This window comes from Saimiri boliviensis, chromosome Y, assembly GCF_048565385.1.
Source record: "Saimiri boliviensis isolate mSaiBol1 chromosome Y, mSaiBol1.pri, whole genome shotgun sequence".
Lineage (NCBI taxonomy): Eukaryota > Metazoa > Chordata > Mammalia > Primates > Cebidae > Saimiri > Saimiri boliviensis.
The window spans coordinates 20,774,373-20,799,905 of record NC_133471.1 but is presented as its reverse complement, the minus strand read 5'-3'; the positions used below and the strand labels follow the sequence as shown (position 1 = coordinate 20,799,905).

Sequence of the window (25,533 nt, the reverse complement as noted above, 5' to 3'; positions counted from 1 at the left end):
ATGTTTCTCCATCTGTTTGTGTCCTCTTATTTTGTTGAGCAGTGGCTTGTAGTTCTCCTTGAAGAGGTTCTTTACGTTCCTTGTTAGTTGTATTCCTAGGTATTTTATTTTCTTTGTAGCAGTTGTGATTGGCAGTTCGTTCTTGATTTGGTACTCTTTAGGTCTGTTATTGGTGTATAGGAATGCTTGTGATTTTTGCACATTGATTTTGTATCCTGAGACAAGTTGCTTATCAGTTTCAGGAGATTTTGGGCTGAGACAGTGGGGTCTTCTACTATACAATCATGTCATTTGCAAAGAGAGATAATTTGACTTCCTCCTTTCCTAATTGAATACCCTTTATTTATTTTTCTTGCCTGATTGGTCTGGCTAGAACTTCCAATACTACACTGAATAGTAGTGGTGAGGGAGGGCATCCTTGTCTAGTGCCAGATTTCAGAGGAAATCCTTTCAGTTTTGGCCATTCAGTATGATATTAGCTGTGTGTTTGTCATATATAGCTTTTATTATTTTGAGATATGTTCTGTCAATACCTAGTTTATTGAGAGTTTTTAGCATAAAGCACTGTGGAATTTTGTCAAAGGCTTTCTCTGCATCAATTGAGATAATCATGTGGTTTTTGTCTTTGGTTCTGTTTATGTGGTGAATTATGTTTATAGATTTCCGTATGTTGAACCAGCCTTGCATCTGTGGGATGAAGCCTACTTGATCATAGTGGATGAGCTTTTTGATGTGCTCTTGCCATCAGCTTGCCAATATTTTTTTGAAGATTTTTGTATCTATGTTCATCATGGATATTGGCCTGAAGTTTTCTTTTCTTGTTGAGTCTCTGCCGGGTTTTGGTATCAGGATGATGTTGGTCTCATAAAATGATTTGGGAGTGATTACCTCTTTTTGGATTATTTGGAATAATTTCAGAAGGAATGGTACCAGCTCCTCTTTGTATGTCTGATAGAATTCGGTTGTGAACCTGTCTGGACCTGGCCTTTTTTTGGGTGGAAGGCTCTTGATTGCTGCCTCAACTTTAGACCTTGTTGTTGGTCTTTTCGGGGTTTCAGCTTCTACCTCGTTTAGGCTTGGGAGGAGGCAAGTGTCCAGGTATTTATCCATTTCTTCTGGGTTTACTAATTTATGTGCATAAAGTTGTTTGTAATAATCTCTGACCATGGTTTGAATTTCTGTGGAATCTGTTGTGATATCCCCTTTATTATTTTTTATTGCATCAATTTGGTTATTCTCTTTCTTTTTTATTAATGTGGCTAGTTGTCTGTCTATTTTGTTGATCTTTTAGAAAAACCAGCTCCTGGATTTATTGATTTTTTTTGAAGGGTTTTTTGTGTCTCTATATCCTTCAGTTCTGCTCTGATCTTAGTTATTTCTTGTCTTCTGCTATGTTTTGAGTTTCTTTGTTCTTGCTTCTCTAGCTCTTTCAATTTCGATGCTAGGGTTTCAATTTTAGATCTCTCCTAGCTTCTCACATGGGCATTTATTGCTATATATTTTCCTCTAGAGACTGCTTTAAATGTGTCCCAGAGATTCTCGTATGTTGTGTTTTTGTTCTTGTTGGTTTCGAAGAACATCTTTATTTCTTCCTTCATTTCATTGTTTATCCAGTCCACATTCTAGAGCCAGTTGTTCAGTTTCCATGCAGCTGTGCATTTCTGAGTTAGTTTCTGCATTCTGAGTTCGAACTCTATTGCACTGTGGTCTGAGAGACTGTGTTATGATTTCCGTTCTTTTGCATTTTCTGAGGAGTGATTTATTTCCAATTATGTGGTCCATTTTTGAGTAGGTGTGATGTGATGCTGAGAAGAATGTATATTCTGTGGATTTGGGGTGGAGAGTTCCGTAAATGTCTGTTAGTTTTGTTTGTTACAGGTCTGAGTTCAGGTCCTGGATATCCTTGTTAATTTTCTGTCTGGTTGATCTAATACTGACAACAGGGTGTTAAAGTCTCCCACTATTATTGTGTGGGAGTCTGAGTCTCTTTGTAAGTCATTAAGAACTTGCCTTATGTATCTGGGTGCTCCTGTATTTGGTGGGTATATATTTAGCATCATTAACTCTTCTTGTTGCATTGATCCTTTTACCATCATGTAATGTCCCCTTTTGTCTCTTTGGATCTTTGTTGGTTTTAAGTCTATTTTATCAGAGATGAGAATTGCAACTCCTGCTTTTTTTTTTTTTTTTTTTGCTCTCCATTTGCTTGGTAAATATTTCTCCATCCCTTTATTTTGAGCCTTTGTGTGTCCTTGCATGTGAGATGGGTTTCAGCTTTATATCCAATTTGCCAGTCTGTATCTTTTGATTGGTGCATTTAGTCCATTTACATTTAGGGGTAATATTGTTATGTGTGAATTTGATACTGCCATTTTGATGCTAGCTGGCTGTTTTGTTTGTTAGTTGATGCAGATTCTTGATTGTGTTGATGCTCTTTATCATTTGGTATGTTTTTGGAGTGGCTGATACTGGTTGTTGCTTTGTATGTGTAGAACCTCTCTCAGGAGCTCTTGTAGAGCAGAGCAAGTTTGGTGGTGATGAAATCTCTGAGTACTTGCTTGTTTGCAAAGGATTTTATTTTTCCTTCACTTATGAAGCTTAGTTTGGATGGATAGGAGATGCTGGGTTGAAAGTTCTTTTCTTTCAGGATGTCGAATATTGGCCCCCACTCCCTTCTGGCTTGTATGGTTTCTGCTGAGAGATCTGCTGTGAGTCTGACGGGCTCCCCTTTGTGGGTAACTTGACCTTTCTCTCTGGCTGCCCTTAGCATTTTCTTCTTCATTTCTATGCTGGTGAATCTGATGAATATGTGCCTTGGGGTTGCTCTTTGTGAGGAATATCTTTGTGGTTTTCCCTGTATTTCCTGGACTTGAATATTGGTCTGCCTTGCTAGGTTGGGGAAGTTTTCCTGGATAATAGCGTGAAGAGTGTTTTCCAGCTTGGATTCATTCTCTTCGTCACATTCAGGTACACCTATCAAACGTAGATTAGGTCTTTTCACATAGTCCCACATTTCTTGGAGACTTTGTTCATTCCTTTTAACCTTTTTTTCTCTATTCTTGCCTTCTCATTTTATTTCATTGAGTTGATCTTCGGTGTCTGATATCCTTTCTTCTGCTTGGTCGATTCCTCTGTTTAAACTTGTGCATGCTTCACAAAGTTCTCGTGTTGTGTTTTTCAGCTCCATCAATTCACTTATATTCCTCTCTATGGTGTCCATTCTCGTTAGTGTTTTGTCAAATCTTTTTTAAAGGTTCTTAAATTTCTTTGCATTGGGTTAGAATATTTTCTTTTATCTCACTGTAGTTTCTTATTACCCACCTTCTCAAATGTGATCCTGTCATTTTATCACACTCCTCCTCCATCTGGTCTTGTTCCCTTGCTGGTGAGGGGTTGTGATCCCTTTAACGATGAGAGTTGTTCTGGTTTCATGTGTTTTCATCCTTTTTGTGCTGGTTTCTTCCCATATTTGTGGATTTATCCCCCTGTTGTCTTTGTAGTTACTGACTTTCAGATTGGGTCTCTGAGTAAACTTCCAGTTTGTGGATGCTGATGTTACCTCTTTTTCTTAGTTTTGGTTCTAACAGTCTGGCCCCTCTGCTGTAGGACTGCTGAGGTACAGTCCAGGCCCTGCTTTCCAGGAGATCATCTGCAGCAGCTGCAGAACAGTAAGGGTTGCTACCAGTTTCCTCTTCTGCTCTCTTTGTCCCAGAATGATGCCCGCCAAATGTCAGTCTGTTCTCTCCTTTATGAGGTGACTCTTTGGATATACGGGGGTCAGGGAGCTGCTTTAGGAGATAGTCTGTCCTTTATTGGAGCACAAGTCCTGAGCTGTGAGCTCTGTTGTTCATTCAGAGTTGCTGGGCTGTACGTTTAGGTCTGCAGCAGCAGAACTTATAAAGTCCCTTTTTTTTTTTTCTCCCTAGGTCCTCTGTCCCAGGGAGTTAGGGCTTTATTTACGAGTTTCTGTTGTGGTGCTGCTGCCTTTTTTTTTCTTTCAGGGCTGCCCTGCCCAGCAAGGACGCAGCCTAGTCTCTGTCTGCCTGCAGAGGCTTTGCTGAGCTGCTGTGGGCTCCGCCCAGCTGCCATGTGATCTTCCCTGCAGTCCTGTTTATATGGGTGTGGTGCCTCAGCAATCGTGGCTGGCCTCTGTTATGGGGGACTTTCTCTGTAGTAGCAGCTTACCTCTGCAACCGTGGGTTGCCTCAGGGACGGCAGACTCCATAGTGGTGGAATGTCTAAGTAATGGCGGATGCCCCTTCGCCACGAGCTGGACCATTCCGGGTTCAGCTGTGCTTGCTGTGAAACTCTGAACCCTGAGCATTTTCAATTACTGTTTTTTTTTGTGGTGGTGTTGAGGGTGGGACCAGCTGAGCCTGATTCCTGGCTCCCTGACTCAGAGTCTTTTTTGTTGTTGTTGTTGAATGGTCGACTGTCTCCCAGAGTTGTAGTTGCTTGTTAAAAAGGTGCCGGGATCTCCTGTGCCATGACCCACTGAGCTGGCTGAAACAGCGGTGCTGAGATTCCTGGAGGTTTTTTTGCCTAGGAATTTCCTGGCCTTGCTTGCTATTTCATGTGAATGGGCGACTCTGCCGTCTCAGGGCTCCAATTGCCAGGTGAGAGGGCACCCGTATCAGTGTCTTTTGTACGGAGAAGCCCTGTGTGAGCTGCGTGGGCAAAAACAGCCGCACGGGTCGAAAGAGCTGTGCTGGCGACCTGTGGGGCTCTTGCGCCTGGGAATCTCCTGGTTCTGTGGGTAATAAAAATCCATCTGGAAATGTGGTGTCCACTCACCCTCTGCACTTTCACTGGGAGCTGCAATCCTCAGCTGTTCCCACTCAGCTGTCTTCCGCGTTCTGATGCTTTCTTTATATAATGCTTTTTGGTGTTGGTCTTTCACGATGTGTCTTGCCTCTTAGAGGTACTGATTTTGTGTTTGTATGTACCCATATTTGTCCTCAAGTATGGCACAGTTTTGGCCACTGTTTATCTGTATAAGATCTCTGTTTCTTTATCTTCTGCATATTGGATGTTCATAATGTTTGTATTTTTCCACACTGTGGTATTCCATAAATCTCTCAGGTTTGCCTGTGTTTGACTTCTTTTTTGTCCACTTACTCTGATTTTAAATGACCTGTTCTCAAGTTCTGATTTTCAGTCCTGCCTGTTGAAGTCTCTTGCTGAACCCACATCATGAATTTTTGAATTCAGTTTCTACATTTCCATATGCATAATTAATGTGTTGGTTTTTTTGTTTGTTTTCTTTTGTTTTTGAGATGGAGTTTCACTCTTGTTGCCCAGGTTGGAGTGCAGTGGAATATCTCCACTCACAAACTCTGCCTCCCAGTTTAACTGATTCTCCTGCCTCAGCCTTCTGAGTAGCTGTGATTACCGGCATGCACCACCATGTCTGGTTAATTTTGTATTTTTAGCAGAGACGTGCTTTCTCCATGTTGGTCAGGCTGGTTGGGAACTCCAGGTGAGTTCACAAATGGCCTTGGCCTCCCAAAGTGCTGGGATTACAGGCGTGAGCCACTGTGCCCAGCTCCTGCTATTTTATTATTATTTTTCTCTGTTGTTTACATGGTTGTTTTGTTTGTATAGGATTTTTCTAGTTTTCTTTAGGCTCCTTTTTCATTAGTTCATTGGGCATATTTGACCTTTTTCTATATTTAAAAATAATTTTTTTGAAATGGAGTCTCATTCTGTCACCCAGACTGGAGGTGAGTGGCAAGATCTTAGTTTAGTGCAACCTCTGCCTCCCTTGTTCAAATGATTATCCTGACTCAGCGCGCCCAGGCCCCGAGTAGCTGGGATTACAGATGTGCACCACCATGCCTAGCTAGCTGTGAGTCTTTTTTGCCTAAATATTCCACATGGTTCTGGTTATTACATTTCATGACGGTTGCTTTCGGCATTTTCTTGATTTGCTGTATACTTTTGACTGATTTTCAGAGCTGCAATACAGTTTTTTTCTTTGAACAGAAACAAGGCTTTGGAGTGTTTTAGGTCACCATCTTGCTGATGCATTCCCTGAATTGACTTTTTAAAACTAAATAAAAGCCAGGTGTGGGGTTGCGTGCCTGTAGTCCCAGCCATTTGGGAGGCTTCGATAGGAGGATCCATAGCCACTGCACTCCAGGCTGGGCAACACAGTGAGACCCAGTCTCTTAAAAAAAAAAAAAAAAAAAACCTAACTAAATAATAGGCTGAGTGCAGTGGCTCATGCCTGTAATCCCAGCACTTTAGGAGGCAGAGGTGGGCAGATCATGAGGTCAGGAGTTTGAGACGAGCCTGGCCAAAATGGAGAAACTCTGTCTCTACTAGAAGCACAAAAATTATCTCGGCGTGGTGACAAGTGCCTGTAATCCCAAATACTCACAAGGCTGAGGCAGGCAAATTGCATGAACCAGGGAGGCAGAAGCTGCAGTGAGCTGAGATTGTGCCACAGTACTCCAGCCTGGGTGACAGAGCAAAACTCTGTCTCAAATAAAACAAAAAGAGAACAACAAAACTAAATAATAAGATAGGAAAAATATAATACTATAGTAAATTCATTTAGAAATGTGGTATTTACTAAAGGTTTTAAAATTTAGTTTTTCATTGTATGAAACCTACCATTAAAGTTGTACCAGTCCATTCTTTAAAGTTATTTTTTATTTTGCATTTTCCAAATATCCTGAGTATGTTTTTCTATTCATGATTTCTGAAGTCTTGAATTCATTTTGCATCTTACATTTAGAAATATTTTTACCTATACAACTTTTGCCTAATTCTTATTGACCAGACATACGAGATATAAACAATACTAGTTGTGTCCCCATGAACTGTGGCATAATTTCTGCCTGTGCTGTGCTCACCTAAAATGATTCACAAGACAAAGACAATATAGGTTTAAATCTTGATAAGCATATGTATGTCTATAATATACAAACATGCCTTGTATACTTTTTAAAGATAATTTAGTATGATTTTTAAATTAAATTTTCTTTTTTTATTATGTGTGACACAAATGCTTTTCAAAAAGCAACCTTTTTGTTTTTTTCTGAAAGGGGGAAATTAATTCTTATGATTAACTTTATTTCAGGGTTGGCTAGTGGATCTCATCAATAAATTTGGCACATTAAATGGTTTCCAGATTTTGCATGACCGTTTTTTTAATGGATCAGCGTTAAATGTTCAAATAATTGCAGCTCTTATTAAGTAAGTTATGTTTTTATGTGAATATTCTGTGCTTTATACAAATTACTATTTTATTTACTTATAAATCATTGTTTCATTTTTTTGAATGTGGGTTGCTTCTCACTGTAAAATGCTCACTTGTTTTTATGTTGTCTTAAGTATTAAAACTAATTATCAAAAATAGATCTTTTAAAAATCATGAATATTATACAAGTTTCGTGTTTCTCATATTTCAGACCATTTGGGCAATGCTATGAGTTTCTCAGTCAACATACAGTCAAAAAGTACTTCACTCCAATTATAGAAATAGTTCCACATTTATTAGAAAAGTTAACTGATGAAGACCTGAAAAAAGAAGCAAAGAATGAAGCCCTTTCAATGATTATTAAATCTTTGAAGAACTTAGCTTCCAGAATTTCAGGACAAGATGAGACTATAAAAAATTTGGAAATATTTAGGTTGAAGATGATACTCAGGTAAGATATTTTCCACCTTAAGTTATTATTTGTGTGAGTTCTGATGCAAGATTTACTCCAAATTTCTCTCATATATTGTTGCAGATTTCCTCTTTTAATGGAAAGGTGAATGCACTAAATGAAATAAGTAAGATAGTAACATTTACTCCAAATTTTTCTCATAGATTGTTGCAAATTTCCTCCTTTAATGGAAAGATGAATGCACTGAATGAAATCAATAAGGTTATATCTAGTGTATCATATTATACTCATCGGCATAGTAATCCTGAGGAGGAAGAATGGCTGACAGCTGCGAGAATGGCAGTAAGCCTTTTAATTCTTTTTTTGTTTTGTGAATACGATGCTTCTTATGGAAAATTAGATTATTACGAGATACTGTTAGAAGCAACAATATCAAAAACTAAAATTGGGAGAAAGAGTTATGACTATTCAATCCTAGGATCTTTTTATTATAATAATAATAATAATAATAGATTTAAAAACAAATGATTAGTTAAAACTGTTGAGGTAACTTAATTGTTTCCTTGGTAAACTTATTGCTGAATGTAGCTACTGATGATATAAATAGTTTGCTTGGTTGATCTTTAGAAGGACTGAGTAGATCTGCAGTTTAGTGAATGAACTAACTTAGTGATCACTTCCTAATTCAATTTGGAGGCTTACAAATTGGGATTATATCTAATGTGGTAAGATGTCCATTGAGTAATTCTTTATCATGATTTTAAATATACTAAGGTTTCTATCCTCCCTCCCTCCTTCCCTCCCTCCCTCCTTCCTTCCTTCCATTTCCCCCTGCTATACTCCCCCCTCCCCTCCCCCTCCCCCTTCCCCCTTCCCTCCCCTTCCCTCTCCCTCCCCCTCCCCCTTCCTCCTCCCCCTCCCCTCCTCCTCCTCCCTCCCCTTCCCCTTCCCCCTCCCCTCCCCTTCCCTCTCCCTCCCCCTCCCCCTTCCCCTCCCCCTCCTCCCTCCTCTTCCCCTTCCCCCTCCCCTCCCCTCCTCTCTCCTTCTTTCCTTCCCCTCCTCTCCCCTCCCGTACTCCTCCCTCCCCTTCCTCCTCCTCTCCCTCTCTCTCTCTCTCTCTCCTTCCCACCCTTTTTTCCTTCCTTCCTTCCTTTCCTTTTTCTTTCTTTTGTCTTTTTTTTTTTGAATTGGAGTCTTGCTCTGTCTCTCAGGCTGGAGTACAGTGGCGCAATTTTGGCTCACTGCAGCCTCTGCTTTCCAGGGTCAAGCACTTCTCTGCCTCAGCCTCCTGAGTAGCTGGGATTATAGGTGCCCACCACCATGCCCAGCTAAGTTATGTGTTTTTAGTAGAGACGTGGTTTCACCATCTTGGCCAGGCTGGTTTTGAACCCCTGATCCTCATGATCATCGCCTTTGGCCTCCCAAAGTGTAGGATTCATTTCCTAATAATTTCATTTTAAAATCACTTATGCATGTAGTTTTGAAATGTAAAGAAACTACCACAGATATTTTCATACATATTTCAATTTTGAAATGAATAGCAGTTAACCATCAGTACTACAAAGTACTTTTTAAAGTATAAATGGATTGTGGCTGTTGAAAGTCCATTTCTGTAGAATAATCTTTATCATAAAATAATGTTTAGGTTGATAACAGAAATGATTAAAATGTTAGGGACATTTGGGTGGTATCAGTAGTGTTTACCTTAGACCAGGCTCATACACAGTGCTGGTGGTCAGGTTTTATGTATGCAATTTACCTGCTTTTTGAAATGTTAAGCAGAATTACCTACTATGTTCACTGGTTCTTGAATTATTACTAGTTCTTGAGTGACACAAACAGTGAAGATATTTTTGAAGCAAATTGACATTGCTGTGGCATTTTTGTTGTATTTTACAGAAAAATCTTAAGCAGATTGGAAATATAAAATTGGTTGTCAATGTACTATTGTATGACATATGGGAATTTTTATATGCAGAATTAAAATTCTGTGGAATTGTTTAATGTTCACTAATTACAGATTAAAACACCAAGGTAATTCATTATGTTAGTGGATTATAATATGTGAATCTTATACACCTATCTGAAGATTTTGTGTGCCAAATTCTATGTAATAAGTTATTTTAGTGTTTAAGTTTTGAATTTACACACAACACCTAAATTATTACAGTACCGTGCTGTAATTTGTGAATGTACACATAATTTGGACTTTTGAATTCCTACTCATGTTATTTAAAAGTCTGAGACATACTTTTATTTTGGTTCCTTGAAAAACTGGTTTTTAGTTTCTGCATTGAATGTTTTTGTTACGTTTAGGAATGGATACAGCAAAATAATATCTTATCCATAGTCTTGCGAGACAGTCTTCATCAACCACAGTATGTAGAAAAGCTAGAGAAAATACTTCGTTTTGTGATTAAAGAAAAGGCTCTTACATTGCAGGACCTTGATAATATCTGGTCAGCACAGGTAAGAAATTGAGATGAAGCTACTTTCTAAGAAAGATACTGAAAATGAGAAAATTTGTGGTAATCCTTATGTAATGGTGAGCAATTTAGTATTGCCTGTCTTTTACTGATACATGTGTTATTTATGGAAAGAAATCCTACCAAGAATTCTTTTTTTATTGCATTTTAGGTTTCGGGGTATATGTGAAGAACATGCAAGATTGTTGCATAGATACACTCTGGCAGTGTGATTTCCTGCCTTCCTCTCCATCACCTGTATCTGACATTTCTCCCCATGCCATCTTTCCCCAACTCCCCACCCACCTGGTGTCCCTCCTCTATTTCCCCCCAACAGACCCCAGTGTGTAGTGCTCCCCTCCCTGTGTCCTTGTGTTCTCATTGTTCAAAACCCATCTAAAAGTGAGAACATGTGGTGTTTGATTTTTCTGCTCTTGTGTCAGTTTACTGAGAATGATGGTTTCCAGGTTCATCCATGTCCCTACAAAGGACAAAAATTCATCATTTTTGATGACTGCATAGTATTCCATGGTGTATATGCGCCACATTTTTCCTGTCCAGTCTGTTATCGATGGACACTGGGGTTGGTTCCAGGTCTTTGCTATGGTAAACAGTGCCGCAATGAACATTCGTGTGCACACATCCTTAGTAGAACGATTTATAATCCTTTGGATATATACCCAGTCATGGGATTGCTGGGTCAAATGGGATTTCTATTTCTAGGTCCTTGAGGAATTGCCACACTGTCTTTCACAGTGGTTGAACTAACTTACACTCCCACCAACAGTGTAAGAGTGTTCGTTATTTCTCCACATCCTCTCCAGCATCTGTTGTCTCTGGATTTTTTAATGATCACCATTCTGACTGGCGTGAGATGGTATCCCAATGTAGTTTTGATTTGCATTTCTCTAATGCCAGTGATGATGAGCATTTTTTCATATGTTTGTTGCCTCATGTATGTCTTCTTTTGTAAAGTGTCTGTTCATATCCTTTGCCCACTTTTGAATGGGCTTGTTTGTTTTTTTCTTGTAAACCCATTTTAGTTCTTTGTAAATTGTGGATATCAGTCATTTGTCAGATGGGTAAACTACAAAATTTTTTTCTCATTCTGTTGGTTGCCGATTCACTCTAATGACTGTTTCTTTTGCCGTGCAGAAGCTGTGGAGTTTGATTAGGTCCCATTTGTCTATTTTGGCTTTTGTTGCCATTGCTTTTGGCGTTTTGGTCATGAAGTCCTTGCCTACGCCTACATCCTGAATGGTTTTGCCTAGATTTTCTTCTAGGGTTTTTATGGTATTAGGTCTTATGTGTAAGTCTTTAATCTATCTGGAGTTAATTTTAGTGTAAGGTGTCAGGAAGGGGTCCAGTTTCTGCTTTCTGCACATGGCTAGCCAGTTTTCCCAACACCATTTATTAAACAGGGAATCCTTTCCCCATTGCTTGTTTTTGTCAGGTTTGTCAAAGATCAGATGGTTGTAGATGTGTGGTGTTGCCTTCGAGGCTTCTGTTCTGATCCATTGTTCTATATCTCTGTTTTGGTACCAGTACCATGCTGTTTTGATTACTGAAGCCTTGTAGTATAGTTTGAAGTCCGGTAGTGTGATGCCTCCCGCTTTGTTCTTTTTGCTTAGAATTGACTTGGTTATGCGGGCTCTCTTTTGGTTCCATATGAAGTTTAAAGTGGTTTTTTCCAGTTCTGTGAAGAAGGTCTTTGATAGCTTGATGGGGATAGCATTGAATCTGTAAATTACTTTGGGCAGTATGGCCATTTTCACGATACTGATTCTTCCTAACCATGAACATGGAATGTTTCTCCATCGGTGTGTGTCCTCTTACTTCGTTGAGCAGTGGTTTGTAGTTCCCCTTGAAGAGGTCCTTTACGTTCCTTGTTAGTTGTATTCCTAGATATTTTATTCTCTTTGTAGCAATTGTGAATGGCAGTTTATTCTTGATTTGGCTCTCTAAGTATGTTATTGGTGTATAGGAACGCTTGTGATTTCTGCATATTGATTTTGTATCCTGAGACTTTGCTGAAGCTGCTTATCAGTTTTAGGAGATTCTGCGCCGAAAAGATGGGGTCTTCTAGATTTACAATCCTGTCTGCAAATAGGGACAACTTGAGTTCCTCCTTTCCAATTTGAGCACTCTTTATTTCTTTTTCTTGCCTGATTGGTCTGGCTAGAACTTCCAGTACTATATAGAATAGGAGTGAGGAGAGAGGGCATCCTTGTCTAGTGCCAGATTTCAAAGGGAATGCTTGAAGTTTTTGCGCATTCAATATGATATAGGCTGTGGGTTTGTTATAAATAGCTTTTATTATCTTGATATAAGTTCCATCAATACCTGGTTTATTGAGGGTTTTTAGCATAAAGCCTGTGGAATTTTGTCAAAGGCCTTCTCTGCATCGATTGAGATAATCATGTGGTTTTTGTCTTTGGTTCTGTTTATGTGGTGAATTACGTTTATAGACTTGCGTATGTTGAACCAGCCTTGCATCCTTGGGATGAATCCTACTTGATCATCGTGGATAAGCTTTTTGATGTGCTGTTTCAATCAGCTTGCCAGTATTTTATTGAAGATTTTTACATCTATGTTCATCATGGATATTGGCCTGAAGTTTTCTTTTCTTGTTGAGTCTCTGCCAGGTTTTGGTATCAGGATGATATTGGTCTCATAAAATGATTTGGGAAGTATTCCCTCTTTTTGGATTATTTGAAATACTTTCAGAAGGAATGATACCAGCTCCTCTTTGTGTGTCTGGTAGAATTCAGTTGTGAACCCATCTGGACCTAGGCTTTTTTTGGGTGGTAGGCTTTTAATTGTTGCCTCAACCTCAGACCTTTTTATTGATCTATTCTGGGTTTCGACTTTTTCCTGGTTTAGGCTTGGGAGGAGCATGTGTCCAGGAATTTATCAATTTCTTCCAGGTTTACTAGTTTATGTGCATAGAGTTCTTTGCAATAATCTCTGATGATGGTTTGAATTTCTGTGGAAATGTGGTGATATCCCCTTTACCATTTTTTATTGCATCAATTTGGTTATTCTTTCTTCTTTTTTATTAATGTGGCTAGTTGTCTGTATATTTTGTTGATCTTTTTGAAAAATTAGCTCCTGGATTTGTTGATTTTTTTTGTAAAGTTTTTTGTGTCTCTGTCTCCTTCAGTTCTGCTCTGATCTTAGTTATTTCCTGTCCTCTGCTGGGTTTTGAGTTATTTTTATCTTGCTTCACTAGCTCCTTCAATTTTGATGATAGTGTGTCAATTTTAGATCCCTCCTTTCTCCTGATGTGGGCACTTATTGCTATATATTTTTCTCTAGAGACTGCTTTAAATATGTCCCAGAGATTCTGGTATATTGTATCTTCATTCTCATTTTTTTTCGAAGAACATCTTTATTTCTGCCTTCCTTTCATTGTTTATCCAGTCAACATTCAAGAGCAGGTTGTTCAGTTTCCATGAGGCTGTGCGGTTCTGAGTTAGTTTCTGAATTCTGAGTTCTAACTTGATTGCCCTGTTATCTGAGAGACTGTTCTGATTTTCATTCTTTTGCATTTTCTGAGGAGTGATTTATTTCCAATTATTTGGTCAGTTTTAGAGTAGGTGTGATGTGGTGCTGAGAAGAATGTATATTCTGTGGATTTGGAGTGGAGAGTTCTGTAAATATCTGTTAGGTTTGCTTGTTCTGGGTCTGAGTTCAAGTCCTGGATATCTTTGTTAATTTTCTGTCTGGTTGATCTGTCTAATATTGACAATGGGGTGTTAAAGTCTCCCACTGTTATTGTGTGGGAGTCTAAGTCTCTTTGTAAGTCATTAAGAACTTGCCTTATGTATCTGGATGCTCCTTTATTGGATATATATATATATTTAGGATCATTAGCTCTTCTTGTTGCATTGATCCTTTTACGATTTTGTAGTATCCTTTGTCTCCTTTGATCTTTGTTGCTTTAAAGTCTATTTTATCAGAGATGAGAATTGTAACTCTGGCTTTTTTTTTTTTTTCTCTCCCTTTGCTTGGTAAATATTCCTCCATCCCTTTACTTTGAGTCTTTGTGTATCCTTGCATGTGAGATGGGTTTCCTGGATACAGCACACTGCTGGGTTTTGGCTTTTATGCAATTTGCCAGTCTGTGTCTTTTGATTGGGGCATTTAGTTCATTTACATTTAGGGTTAATATTGTTATGTGTGAATTTGATGCTGCCATTTAGATGCTAGCTGGCTGTTTTGCCCATTAGTTGATATAGACTCTTCATTGTTTTGGTGCTCTTTACCATTTGGCTTATTTTTGTAATGGCTGGTACTGGTTGTTCCTTTATATTTGTAGAGCCTGTTTTAGGAGCTCTTGTAAAGCAGGCCTGGTGGTGACATAATCTCTGAGTACTTGCTTGTTTGCAAAGGATTTTATTTTTCCTTCACCTATGAAGCTTGGTTTGGCTGGATGTGAAATTCTGGGGTGAAAGTTCTTTTCTTTAAGGATGTTGAACATTGGCCCCTACTCCCTTCTGGCTTGTACGGTTTCTGCTGAGAGATCTGCTGTGAGTCTGATGGGCTCCCTTTTGTGGGTAACCTGACCTTTTTCTCTGGCTGCCTTTAGCATTTTCTCCTTCATTTCTATGCTGGTGAATCTGATGAATATGTGCCTTGGGGTTGCTCTTTGTGAGGAATATCTTTGTGGCGTTCCCTGTATTTCCTGGACTTGAATATTGGCCTGTCTTGCTAGTTGGGGAATTTTTCCTGGATAATATCCTGAATAGTATTTTCCAGCTTGGATTCATTCTCTTTATCACATTCAGGTACACCTATCTAACGTAGATTAGGTGTTTTCACATAGTCCCACATTTCTTGAAGACTTTGTTTATTCCTGTTGACCCCTTTTTCTCTAATCTTGCCTTCTCTTTTTATTTCATTGAATTGATCTTCGTCCTCTGATATCCTTTCTTCTGCTTGGTTAATTCAGCTGTTGAAACTTGTGCATGCTTCGTGAAGTTCTCATGTTGTGTTTTTCAGCTCCATCAATTCATTTATATTGCTCTCTAATTTGTCCATTCTCGTTAGCATTTCATCAAATCTTTTTTAAAGGTTCTTAGTTTCTTTGCCTTGTGTTAGAACATGTTCTTTTATCACACTCATTCTCTATCCAGTCTTGTTCCCTTACTGGTGAGGAGTTGTAAACCCACATAGAAGGAGAGGTGTTCTGGTTTCGGGTATTTTCATCCTTTTTGTGCTGGTTTCTTCCCATCTTTGTGAATTTATCCACCTGTCATCTTTGTATTTTCTGACTTTCAGATTGGGTTTCTGAGTGGACGTCTAATTTGTTGGTGATGAAGTTATTTCTGTTTCTTAGTTTTCCTTCTAACTGGCCCCTCTGCTGTAGGACTGCTGAGGTCCACTCCAGGCCATGCTTGCCTGGGGATCAACAGTGGCGGTTGGTACCAGTTTCTTCTTCTGCTCTCTTTGTCCCAGAAGGATACCCGCTAAATGTCAGTCTGAGCTCTCCTTTATGAGGTGAGTCTTCGGATAAACAGGGGGTCAAGGAGCTGCTTGAGGAGACAGTTTGGCCTTTACTTGAGCTCAGGTGCTGAGTTTTGAGCTCGGTTTTTCATTCAGGGCTGCTGGGCATGTATGTTTAGGTCTGCTGCAGCAGAACTTATAAACACTTTCTTTTTTTCCTGGGTCTCTATCCCAGGGAGTTAGGGCTTTATTTATGAGTTCCCGTTGTGCTGCTGCCTTTTTTTTTCCCCCCCAGGGCTTTCCTGCGCAGCAGTGAGGCAGCCTAGTTCCTGTCTGCCTGTGGAGGCTTTGCTGAGCTGCTGTTTGCTCCGCTCAGCTGTCCTGTGATCTTCCTTGCAGTCCTGTTAATGTGGGTGTAGTTAGAACTGTCTCAGCATTGGAGGCCTGCCTCTCACTGTAATGGCAGGTTGCCTTCGCAATGGTGGGCTGCCTTGGCAATGGCTGGCGCCCCTACTCCACTAAGCTGGATTGTCCCGGCTTCAGCTGTGCTTGCTATGCAACTCTCAATCCAAAGAGTTTCCCATTGCTCTTATTCTGTGGGTGTGGGACCAGCCGAGCCAGATCACCTGGCTCCCTGCCTCAGAGTCTTTTGCTCTCAGGGGCACCGCAGCTGGGCGCCGCGGGGACCGAAAGGCCCGATAGAACAGTCACCTCTCTCCCCGATGTTTCAGTCGCCTGTTGGAGAGGTGCTGGGGTCTATGTTATTTTCCCTATGGTGACTCACTGCGCTGGCTGAAACAGAGGTGCTGAGATTCATGGGGCCTTTTTTTTGTATGTTTTTTTTTGCCTGGGACTCTCCTGACCTGGCTCCCTGCCTGCGACCCCACTTCAGTCAGATGGATGGGCGACAGCGCCTTCCCAGGGCTCTAATTGTCAGCCAAATGGGCACCAGGAGGAGTGTATTTTGTACGGAGAAGTGCTGTGCCAGGGAATTGCAAAGCAGCTGCGAGGCCAAAACAGCCACGGGGACAGAAATGGCCGCACTAGCCAAAACTGTCGTGCTGGTGACCCGTGGGATTCCTCCAACTGGGAATCTCCTAGTCTGTGGGCAATAAAAACCCGTCTGGAAATGTGGCATCCTCTCACCCTTCGCGCTTTCACTGGGAGTTGCAATCCCGAGCTGCTCCTAAATAACCATCTTGGATCTTCCCCTCCCTACCAAAAATACTTGAAGCAAAAAATAACTTTTCTGTCTTTTTATATACCAATGGGTAGCACCTTATAGGTGGTTTTAAATGAAAGAGCTGTATCGCAAAATAATTATCATTAAAGGAACGATTGTTGGAAGAGTATAAAGAATCTGTAATCGGAGTTTTTCACCTATATAATGCATAGAAGAAACAAATGTCACAACAGACGCATTACTGTGATGTTTAAGAAGTTAGATTGTTACAGAAGATTGTTACTGTTTATTAAAAAGAAAACCAAAAACCCTGGTTTCAGAGACAGGAATGCATGTGTTTTTACATTATCTTAATAACAGGTTTGTACTGATGAGTCACTTGGGGTGTATTGTTATGCACTGGTACATAAAGCTTATCCCCCAAACCCCCACTTTTTTTTTTAAGAGAAAAACAAAAATTGAGCACTTAAGCTTTGGGTTTTGAAACAGTCCAGTATTTTGAACTCTTTTTCTGTTTTATTTGTAAATACCTTCTAGTAAGTTTTCTTATTAATTTGCAAAGTTTACTGTTTATATCCAAAAAAACTGAGTTGCCAAGTATTAAATTAGTTCTAAAGCATTTTAAATATTAAGAATTCTGTTATTACTTTAAATGAAGTAGGGATGTCTGTTAAGCAGTGGGGATTGTTCCAGTAGAACTATTTTGTTCCTTTTATTAAAATTTAACTATGCTATTGTGACATGGTAAAAGTTTTATAAAATTATGTACTTTAATTATACTTTGGATTTCTGTTGAAATTGCTCTCTGTAACTCTGATGTGACAGGCAAGTAGCCTAAACTTAGGTTATCTTGGCCCCTGCAACTTGTAATAAGTAATTAAGGTCTGTAATTTTTATTCTATTTATAACGCTTATCTTGACTTCTGTGAATCACTAAGTAACAAAGGGAATGTTGGAAGACTCTCACTCTTACTCTTGCCCAGGAGGTGGTTTACAGGATGTTCAAAGTCTACTAGCCCTCGGGAATGTCCAAAGCCCCTGGCTCCCACACCTTCCCAGGAGGTGGTTTACAGGCATTAAGTTTTGACATGCTCATTTAGAAGCTACAGGTTGGAGTCCTCTATGGCCACTGGCAATAAAGACCCTGCAATTTGACTTACTTTTATCTTAATATTAACTTTCTGTGCTCACTCTAATAAAACACTGTAATTTTTTGTTTGCTTTTATTCTGTTTTGTTTTTTCAACAGGCAGGAAAACATGAAGCCATTGTGAAGAATGTGCATGATCTGTTAGCAAAGTTGGCTTGGGATTTTTCTCCTGGACAACTTGATCATCTTTTTGATTGCTTTAAGGTACTAGCTTGAATAGTAAACTGTTGCCAAATAGAAAAGCATTGCCAGTTAATTCTAAGTAAAGTTAATTAGGTTTCTTCTGCTTATAGATAGTGTACTTAACTAACATTTTCATCCAAAAATCTCTTATCAAGAAGTATTGGTTATTGCTGTTTCTTCCAATCAGAGCTTAATTTTTGTTAAAATAATTTCATCGCAAATGCAGAATCTTAATGTTCTTTCACTTAGATTATTTCTTTGAATTCGTTTCCACTGGTACTTTTTATTTTGATTTTGGTTAAAATAACTTGTAGAAATGCAGAGAATAATTGGAAAATGAGGTATGAAACATTCTGGTTCTTCGGAGTTATATATACGGGCATATAGAAATGAAATTCAGAAAGCAAGAGGTTTCTAATGTCATAATGTCACTAGTTTTTTTTGTTTTGTTTTTCATTTTTTATTTTATTTATAATGTCACTTTTAAACTAACCCTGCTTGTACCTGTAAAACCAATGAGTGATCTCTGGCTGCAGCTCAAAGTAAACAGAAAAGGATGTGTATTAGTTTACTATTAATGTTAGCCGCAATTTTTTTTTTTTTTTTTTTTTTTGGAGATGGAGTTTCGCTCTCATTACCCAGGCTGGAGTGCAATGGCGCGATCTTGGCTCACTGCAACCTCCGCCTCCTGGGTTCAGGTAGTTCTCCTGCCTCAGCCTCCTGAGTAGCTGGGATTACAGGTACACGACACCATGCCCAGCTAATTTTTTGTATTTTTAGTAGAGACGGGGTTTCACCATGTTGACCAGGATCGTCTCAATCTCTTGTGATCCACCCGCCTCGGCCTCCCAAAGTGCTGGGATTACAGGCTTGAGCCACCGCACCTGGCTGTTAGCCCAATTTTTAATGAAACCTTATAGGTAATCCTATTCAGTTTTAACCATTTTGACGATGAGGTGAGATTTTCACAAACCTGTTATAACCCTTTATGTGTTTTGACAAAGAACAAATTGACATCTTAAGAAAACCTTGGGCCGGGCGCGGTGGCTCAAGCTTGTAATCCCAGCACTTTGGGAGGCTGAGGCGGGTGGATCATGAGGTCAAGAGATCGAGACCATCCTGATCAACATGGTGAAACCCCGTCTCTACTAAAAATACAAAAAATTAGCTGGGCATGGTGGCGTGTGCCTGTAATCCCAGCTACTTAGGAGGCTGAGGCAGGAGAATTGCCTGAACCCAGGAGGCGGAGGTTGCGGTGAGCCGAGATCGTGCCATTGCACTCCAGCCTGGGTAACAAGAGCGAAACTCCGTCTCAAAAAAAAAAAAAAAAAAAGAAAACCTTGTGCTTTTATTTAAATGTTTAATTTATAGAAAAAACAATATATAATACCCTTTTGAATTTAGCTACAATATTCATACACAGTTTCCTTTGCAAGATTTATTTTTTCAATGTTTTCAGTTTGCTTAGACTTTTTGCTTTATCTAACACAGTTCTTTATCCCTAAGCAAAGTGTACATTTCCATGTCTTCTTACAATCTTTTACTAAGAACACATTTTACTGCTTTTATACACCTTGCATATAGATCTATTTCAGTAGTTTCAATTACATGTCAAAATGGTAACTCTTAGGAATTTTTAACTTTAATGAAAATCTGGGGCTGGGTGTGGTGGCTCAGGCCTGCAGTCCCAGCACTTTGGGAGACAGGGCAGGCAAATCACAAGGTCAGGAGATCAACATCATCCTGGCCAACATAGTGAAACCCTGTCTGTACTAAAATAAAAAAAAAAAAATAGTCGGGTGTGGTGGCACTTGCCTATAGTCCCAGGTACTTGGGAGGCTGAGGCAGGGGAATTGCTTGAACCCTGAAGGCAGAGGTTATAGCAAGCCAAGATTGCACCACTATGCTTCAGCCTGGGTGACAAGATTGAGATTCCATTGCAAAAAACAAAAACAAAAACAAAAACCTCTAGTTTGTTTTGATTATGTTCGAGGTGAAGATAAAGTTTGATTCCTTTCAGCCCACTTAAGGGTGTGTTAATTCTGTATGTTCCCAGGTCCTACCAATTGTGAATCAGGCAGTTTACAACCTTAAAATACTTAGCATAGCTGTTATCTCACCTGTGTAATTTAGACCACATTTTAATAACTTAAAGACATTGTGTTTTACCAGTAATTCCTAAGAAACTTTTTACTTTTAAAGATGAAAGCCATGTGAATTGAAAGATATTACAGCTTTTACTTTTTCCCTAAAAATATTTGATTTAAGTACTTATTTATTTAGGCCAATTAACTAGAGCTCTTTTTATAGACATCATGTACATATCACATATATTACTAGATAGGCAGACAGAAGAAGATCCAACAGCTTAGGGTGTAGCCCTTCTAAGAGCAGGGCTAGGAATACAGTTTCCAGTGCCTATGGCATAGGTGGAAGACAAAGATTTTGAAAGAGACTTATTTATCTCTAATTACAGGGGTTCCATGAGGAAAATAGAAATTTCTCTCAAAATGGGATTTATGGTGCCTCGTCTGTTTTCTCAAGAAATCCCAGGTCACAAGAAGTCATTCCAGAGTCTTTCATGTATGCACCAAGAGTGGCAAGACAGAGTGAAAGAAGTTATTTGGTTGACTGACAGATCTTCTGTAGAAAAACAAGGTCTAGGAAGAGAAAGACATCAGGGTCTTTAAAATATATCCATAGCTTAAATAATCAACTTTCAATTAAGTTGGGCACCCTTTTTTTGGTAGTTGTGGGGGAGACGTAGTCTCACTCTGTAGCCCAGGCTGGGGTACAGTAGCATGATCTTCGCTCAGTGCAACCTCTGCTTTTCCTCCCAGGTCCCAGTTCAAGCAATTCTCCTGCTCCAGCCTCCCAAGTAGCTGGGATCACAGGCAGGCACCCCCATGCCCAGCTAAGTTTTGAATTTTTAGTAGAGATAGGGTTTCACTATGTTGGCCAGGCCTTGAACTCCTGACCTTAAGGTGATCTACCCACGTTGGCCTCCCAAAGTGCTGGGATTACAGACATGAACAACTGCGCCTGGCCAAGTTGAGCACTGTTTAAGAAAATCCTTTTTCATTAATTAAAATTTTACAGAGCATGTAAATAGTGAATGTTATTTATTTGACCAGTTTCTTATACTAGCTGTTCACAGTTGTATTCAGGTTGTCCAATTTTCTCTGGGAGAAAGTGGCTGGGTTCAGGCAAGGACGGGTTTCAATGGAACAGCAGATCCCTTTGGCAGCAAAGCTTGATATTTGAGAAGGCAATTTGTCTATTAACCAGAGCGTTTCCTTAGGGGACAGCAGTTCTTCTATATTGTGTGGGGTGGTAACAGTTGCATTAGGCTGGGTGTGGTGGCTTATACCTAGAATCCCAGCACTTTGGGAGGCTGAGGCAGGCAGATCACCTAAGGTTAGGAGTTCAAGACCAGCCTGGTCAATATAGTGACCTTTACTGGAAATAGGAAAAATGAGCCAGGCCTGAAGACACATGTCTGTAAGCCCAGCTCCTTGAGAGGCTGACACATGAGAATTGCCTGAGAGGGTGAGGTTGCAGTGAGCTGTACTACTTCACTACAGCCTAGGCAATAGAGTGAGACCCTGTCTCAAAAAAAAAAAAAAAAAGTAAGTTATTTCCCATGGTTAACCCAGTAGCCTCTAGCACCAGCAAGGGCATGCTGTAACTTCTTGGAGGCGGGCTGACCATTCTTTAGCCATCAAGTTAAGTTCCTTGCTTAAGTAACCTACTGGCTATTGAGCCAGACCTTGTGCCTTACTTAAAAATTCCAGGGCCATTTCCTTTCTTTCCTGATACACAAAGACTGATGCTTTCCCTGTGAGAAGACTGAGGGCTGGTGTTTTAAGTAAAGCTTACTTTAGGGGCTTAAAGGCCTTTTAAGGTTCATTGTCCCAAGTTGGGGGGTGAGTTTTAACTGTTTGAGTTTCTCTTAAAAGGTAGTATAAAGGGAGAGCCAATTCCCTGTACTCAGGTATTCATAGTCTTTAAAATCCATTAATGCCTAATAATCCCCATGACTGGTAAAGGAAATAGACTTAATCCTTTTCTCACCTGGTTCTCTGGTCCCTTCTGACAAGACCAGACCACGGTAGGTACTTTACTGAAGTCTGACAGAGCTGAATGTTAAATTTTGAGACTTCCTTGATTGGGGCACAGAGGACAGGGTCATTTACAACTGCAGAGTTTTAACTTGAGAATGAGAAATTTAGCTTTTTCAACAGTTTATGTTTAATTAATTTTCTTCCCATATTAGGACTGCTTGAGTAACAGATAATGTTTTTTATTGAATTGGGAGAAAAAGAGGTGTATTTCACTAAAGTTCCTCATGTACTTTGCAAAAAGCAGGAGGGATTTTAATCTAGTTTTTGATCTATCATGGAAAGCTTGAAGTTGTTAATAGGTTTGGCTCTAATCTCCTGTAAGTCCTTCATTATACACATTTGTGAAAGTTTCCCTCTCCATTTTCTGACGCTGTCATCATAGTCTCATTTAGATCCTTGAGGGGCACTGCTACTTTTCTCATGGCTTTCCCTTCCCTAGAACATTCTTCCAGGAGTGTTTAAATACTTGGCTTATATCATAGAAGGCCTTTATATGTGAGTGAAATTGGGGCTTTCCCAGAGTTAACTGTCTGAGGGTTAAAGGGGATCCACGATGCATTTAAAGGGAGTGTAGGTTTGAAGATGGGGTCCCATGTATCTAGAAAAGAGATAAGAGGCATTCCTCAGTCTCTTTCTTTCCTTGAGTGACTCAGGATGGAGAGGAAGACAGAGTAGCCTCCCTGCCAACTGTTTTTCCCTCTTTGGTTACTGGTTCCTAGCACCGTGTTGAATGTGCCACCTGTGGTTGCAGGCGTGACCCAAAACCATGGTACCAGAGGAACTAAGCAGTGGGACTAGTCATGCTCACCATGTGGCGTTAGTACTCTGCTGGTGATTACCCTTTGACCTCCTAGATGTGTATGGTCTGTGTGACTCCTTGATGGATAGGTCTCATGAGGTACTATCTAATAGTCACATTTGGGCAAGGCCCTTTAGTGGAGGGAGTGGTGTATTTTTTTATTTTAATGGAGTCTTGCTCAGCTGCCCAGGCTGGAGTACAGTGGTGTGATCTTGGCTCACTGTAACTACTGTCTCCCAGATTCAAGCAATTTTCCCATCTCAGCTTCCCAAGCAGCTGGGATTACAGGCACCTGCCATCATGCCCAGCTAATTTTTGTACTTTAGTGGAGACAGAGGTTTTACCATCTTGGCTAGGCTATGTCTTGAACTCCTGAACTCAGGTGATTCATCTGCTTTGGCTTTCCAAAGTGCTAGGATTACAGGCATGTGCCACTGTCCCTGGACTGAACAGAGTGTTTTAATATTATCTCTGGCTTCCCTGACAGCCCCCCAGGTCAGGATGGGAGTTAGGCCAAGGGCCTTCAGATACTACTGTGGTGTCTTCAGTTACCCTGGGACCTCCTTCCAGCCCCACCTTATGGCTACGCCCTCCATGAAAGGAAACTGGATTGGAATAGATACAAAGCCTCAGAAATGAAAGTAAATGGTTAAAGGACTGCCCTTATCGTTTTGACTAATTCCCTTCTTCCCAGGCAATACACCAAAATATGTTGCAGTGTCACCAAGGCACCTTAATATAGCAGTTTCTCATTGTCTGAACTAGTACCCCACGTTCTTTATCCTGTGTCCAAGAAAATTAAGAAATGTGGATACAAAGGTGGAGTTGGAGCAAAAATTCAGTATCGTAAGTGAAAGACAAAAGCTTTCCGTAGCAGAGAGAGGAGTCTGAGTAGATTGCCACGTTATAGCTGAATTGAAAAGCTTTTACAAGAAACTCCTCAACTCTATAGCAGTTTGAGTAACTTATCAGTTGCTGGCTGTGCCACTCCCCCTGTCTTAGGCAGCTGTGGGTAGGTATCCAGACAAGCCTCCCTCCTCCCTGAGCAATTTTCCACCATTTGTATACTGGCAAAGGGGAGGAAACTTTTAAAGTGGGATTTGACTAAATTATACGAAGTTGCTGATCTACGTTCAGGTGCAACCTGAGTTTTTCCCAAATTATTGCTCGTTTCCTTCTTCCGCACTAAGTTGAGTGGTAATTTCATATTATTTATTTTTAACAGAAGCTTTACAAAATGTAATACATAAACTCTAGAATCTATCTTTGGAAGGGTACAGTTCAGTATATTGTCTATTCCTGTAATTTTGCAACTATCACTACTATCTAACTTCAGATCATTGTATTACATAAAAATAAAACTCCATTAAATTAGCAGTCACTTCTCATTCTATTCTGTGTCCCATCCTGCCAGTTACAATTTCTGTTTCTGTGGATTTTCCTATTCTAGGCATTTTATATAAACATGAGTCTAGGTTGACTGGCGCTTTCACCCTGATATAATGAAGGAAGTTTTATCTGTGTTGTATTTCAGACCTCTTTCCCTTTTATTGATAAATTACATTCTATTTTATAGATACCAGATTTATTTACCTTTCAGTAAATTCTTATTTGGGTTGTTTCCTTTTTTGGCTATTGCGAATGATAATGCCTGCTCTGAAAATTCATTTATAAGTTTTTGTTTGGACACTTTTTTGTGTGTTACTGAAAAATATTCTGTGATAGAGATAGATTATGTTTTGTTTAGCCATTAATCTGTTGATGAACATTTAGGTATTTCCTAGTCTTCAGCTTTTATGAGTAATGTTATTATAAATATTGGTGTACAGCTTTCTTTGTGGACATATGTCCTCAGTTGTCTTAGGGATATATGTATACCTAGGTGTGGAATTGTTCGGTCATATAATAACTGTGTGGAACATTCTGAGGATTTGACAAAGTGTTTCCACAATGGCTACACGTTACATTCCCAGCAGTGTATGAGACTCTAGTTTCTCCTCTTACCTGTCTTTCTTATTGTATCCATTCTACTGGGGTTAAATCCATAACTCGTTTTGGGTTTGATTTTCATTTGCTTAGTGGTTAATGATGTTGAACAGCTTCTTGTGCTCACTGGCTATTTATTTATTTATTTATTTATTTATTTATTTATTTATTTATTTATTTATGTCTGAGTTACAACAGACCTTTATATAGTCTGGATACGAGTCCCTTATCAGATACATGATTTGCACATGTCTTCTATTCCTTGGTATGTTGTCTTTTCACTTTCTTATGTTGCTTGTAAGACAAAAATTACTTTTTTTCCCAGAAATTAATTTTTAACTAAAAATAATTTTTTCACCTACATAGAATGTTTTATTTTTTTGGTCACTTCAGTTTTTGCTTTCATATTTAAGATATTATTGCCTAATCCAAGATCTCAATGATTTTCTCCTGTATTTTGGTCTAACTAAATTGCATAATTATTTAGTAAGGTCTGTATTCTATTCTGAGTTAATATTTTTTTGTGTAAAGTATGCTGACAAGAGTTTCAGATTTGCTTTTTTGCATGTGAATATTC

At 39.5% G+C, this 25,533-nt stretch overlaps 1 protein-coding gene across 1 annotated transcript in view; it reads left to right on the top strand.

Annotated features, from left to right (window-relative positions):
* The window catches only part of LOC141582937 (ubiquitin carboxyl-terminal hydrolase 9Y), a 236,761-nt gene that overhangs the window by 74,374 nt on the left and 136,854 nt on the right, over positions 1-25,533 (top strand). Inside the window, exons 10-14 of the mRNA XM_074392392.1 lie at positions 7,088-7,203; positions 7,419-7,658; positions 7,823-7,961; positions 9,936-10,088; positions 17,964-18,068. Of these exons, the coding sequence (XP_074248493.1) occupies positions 7,088-7,203; positions 7,419-7,658; positions 7,823-7,961; positions 9,936-10,088; positions 17,964-18,068 (753 nt within the window). The remainder of the gene's footprint in view (positions 1-7,087; positions 7,204-7,418; positions 7,659-7,822; positions 7,962-9,935; positions 10,089-17,963; positions 18,069-25,533) is intronic.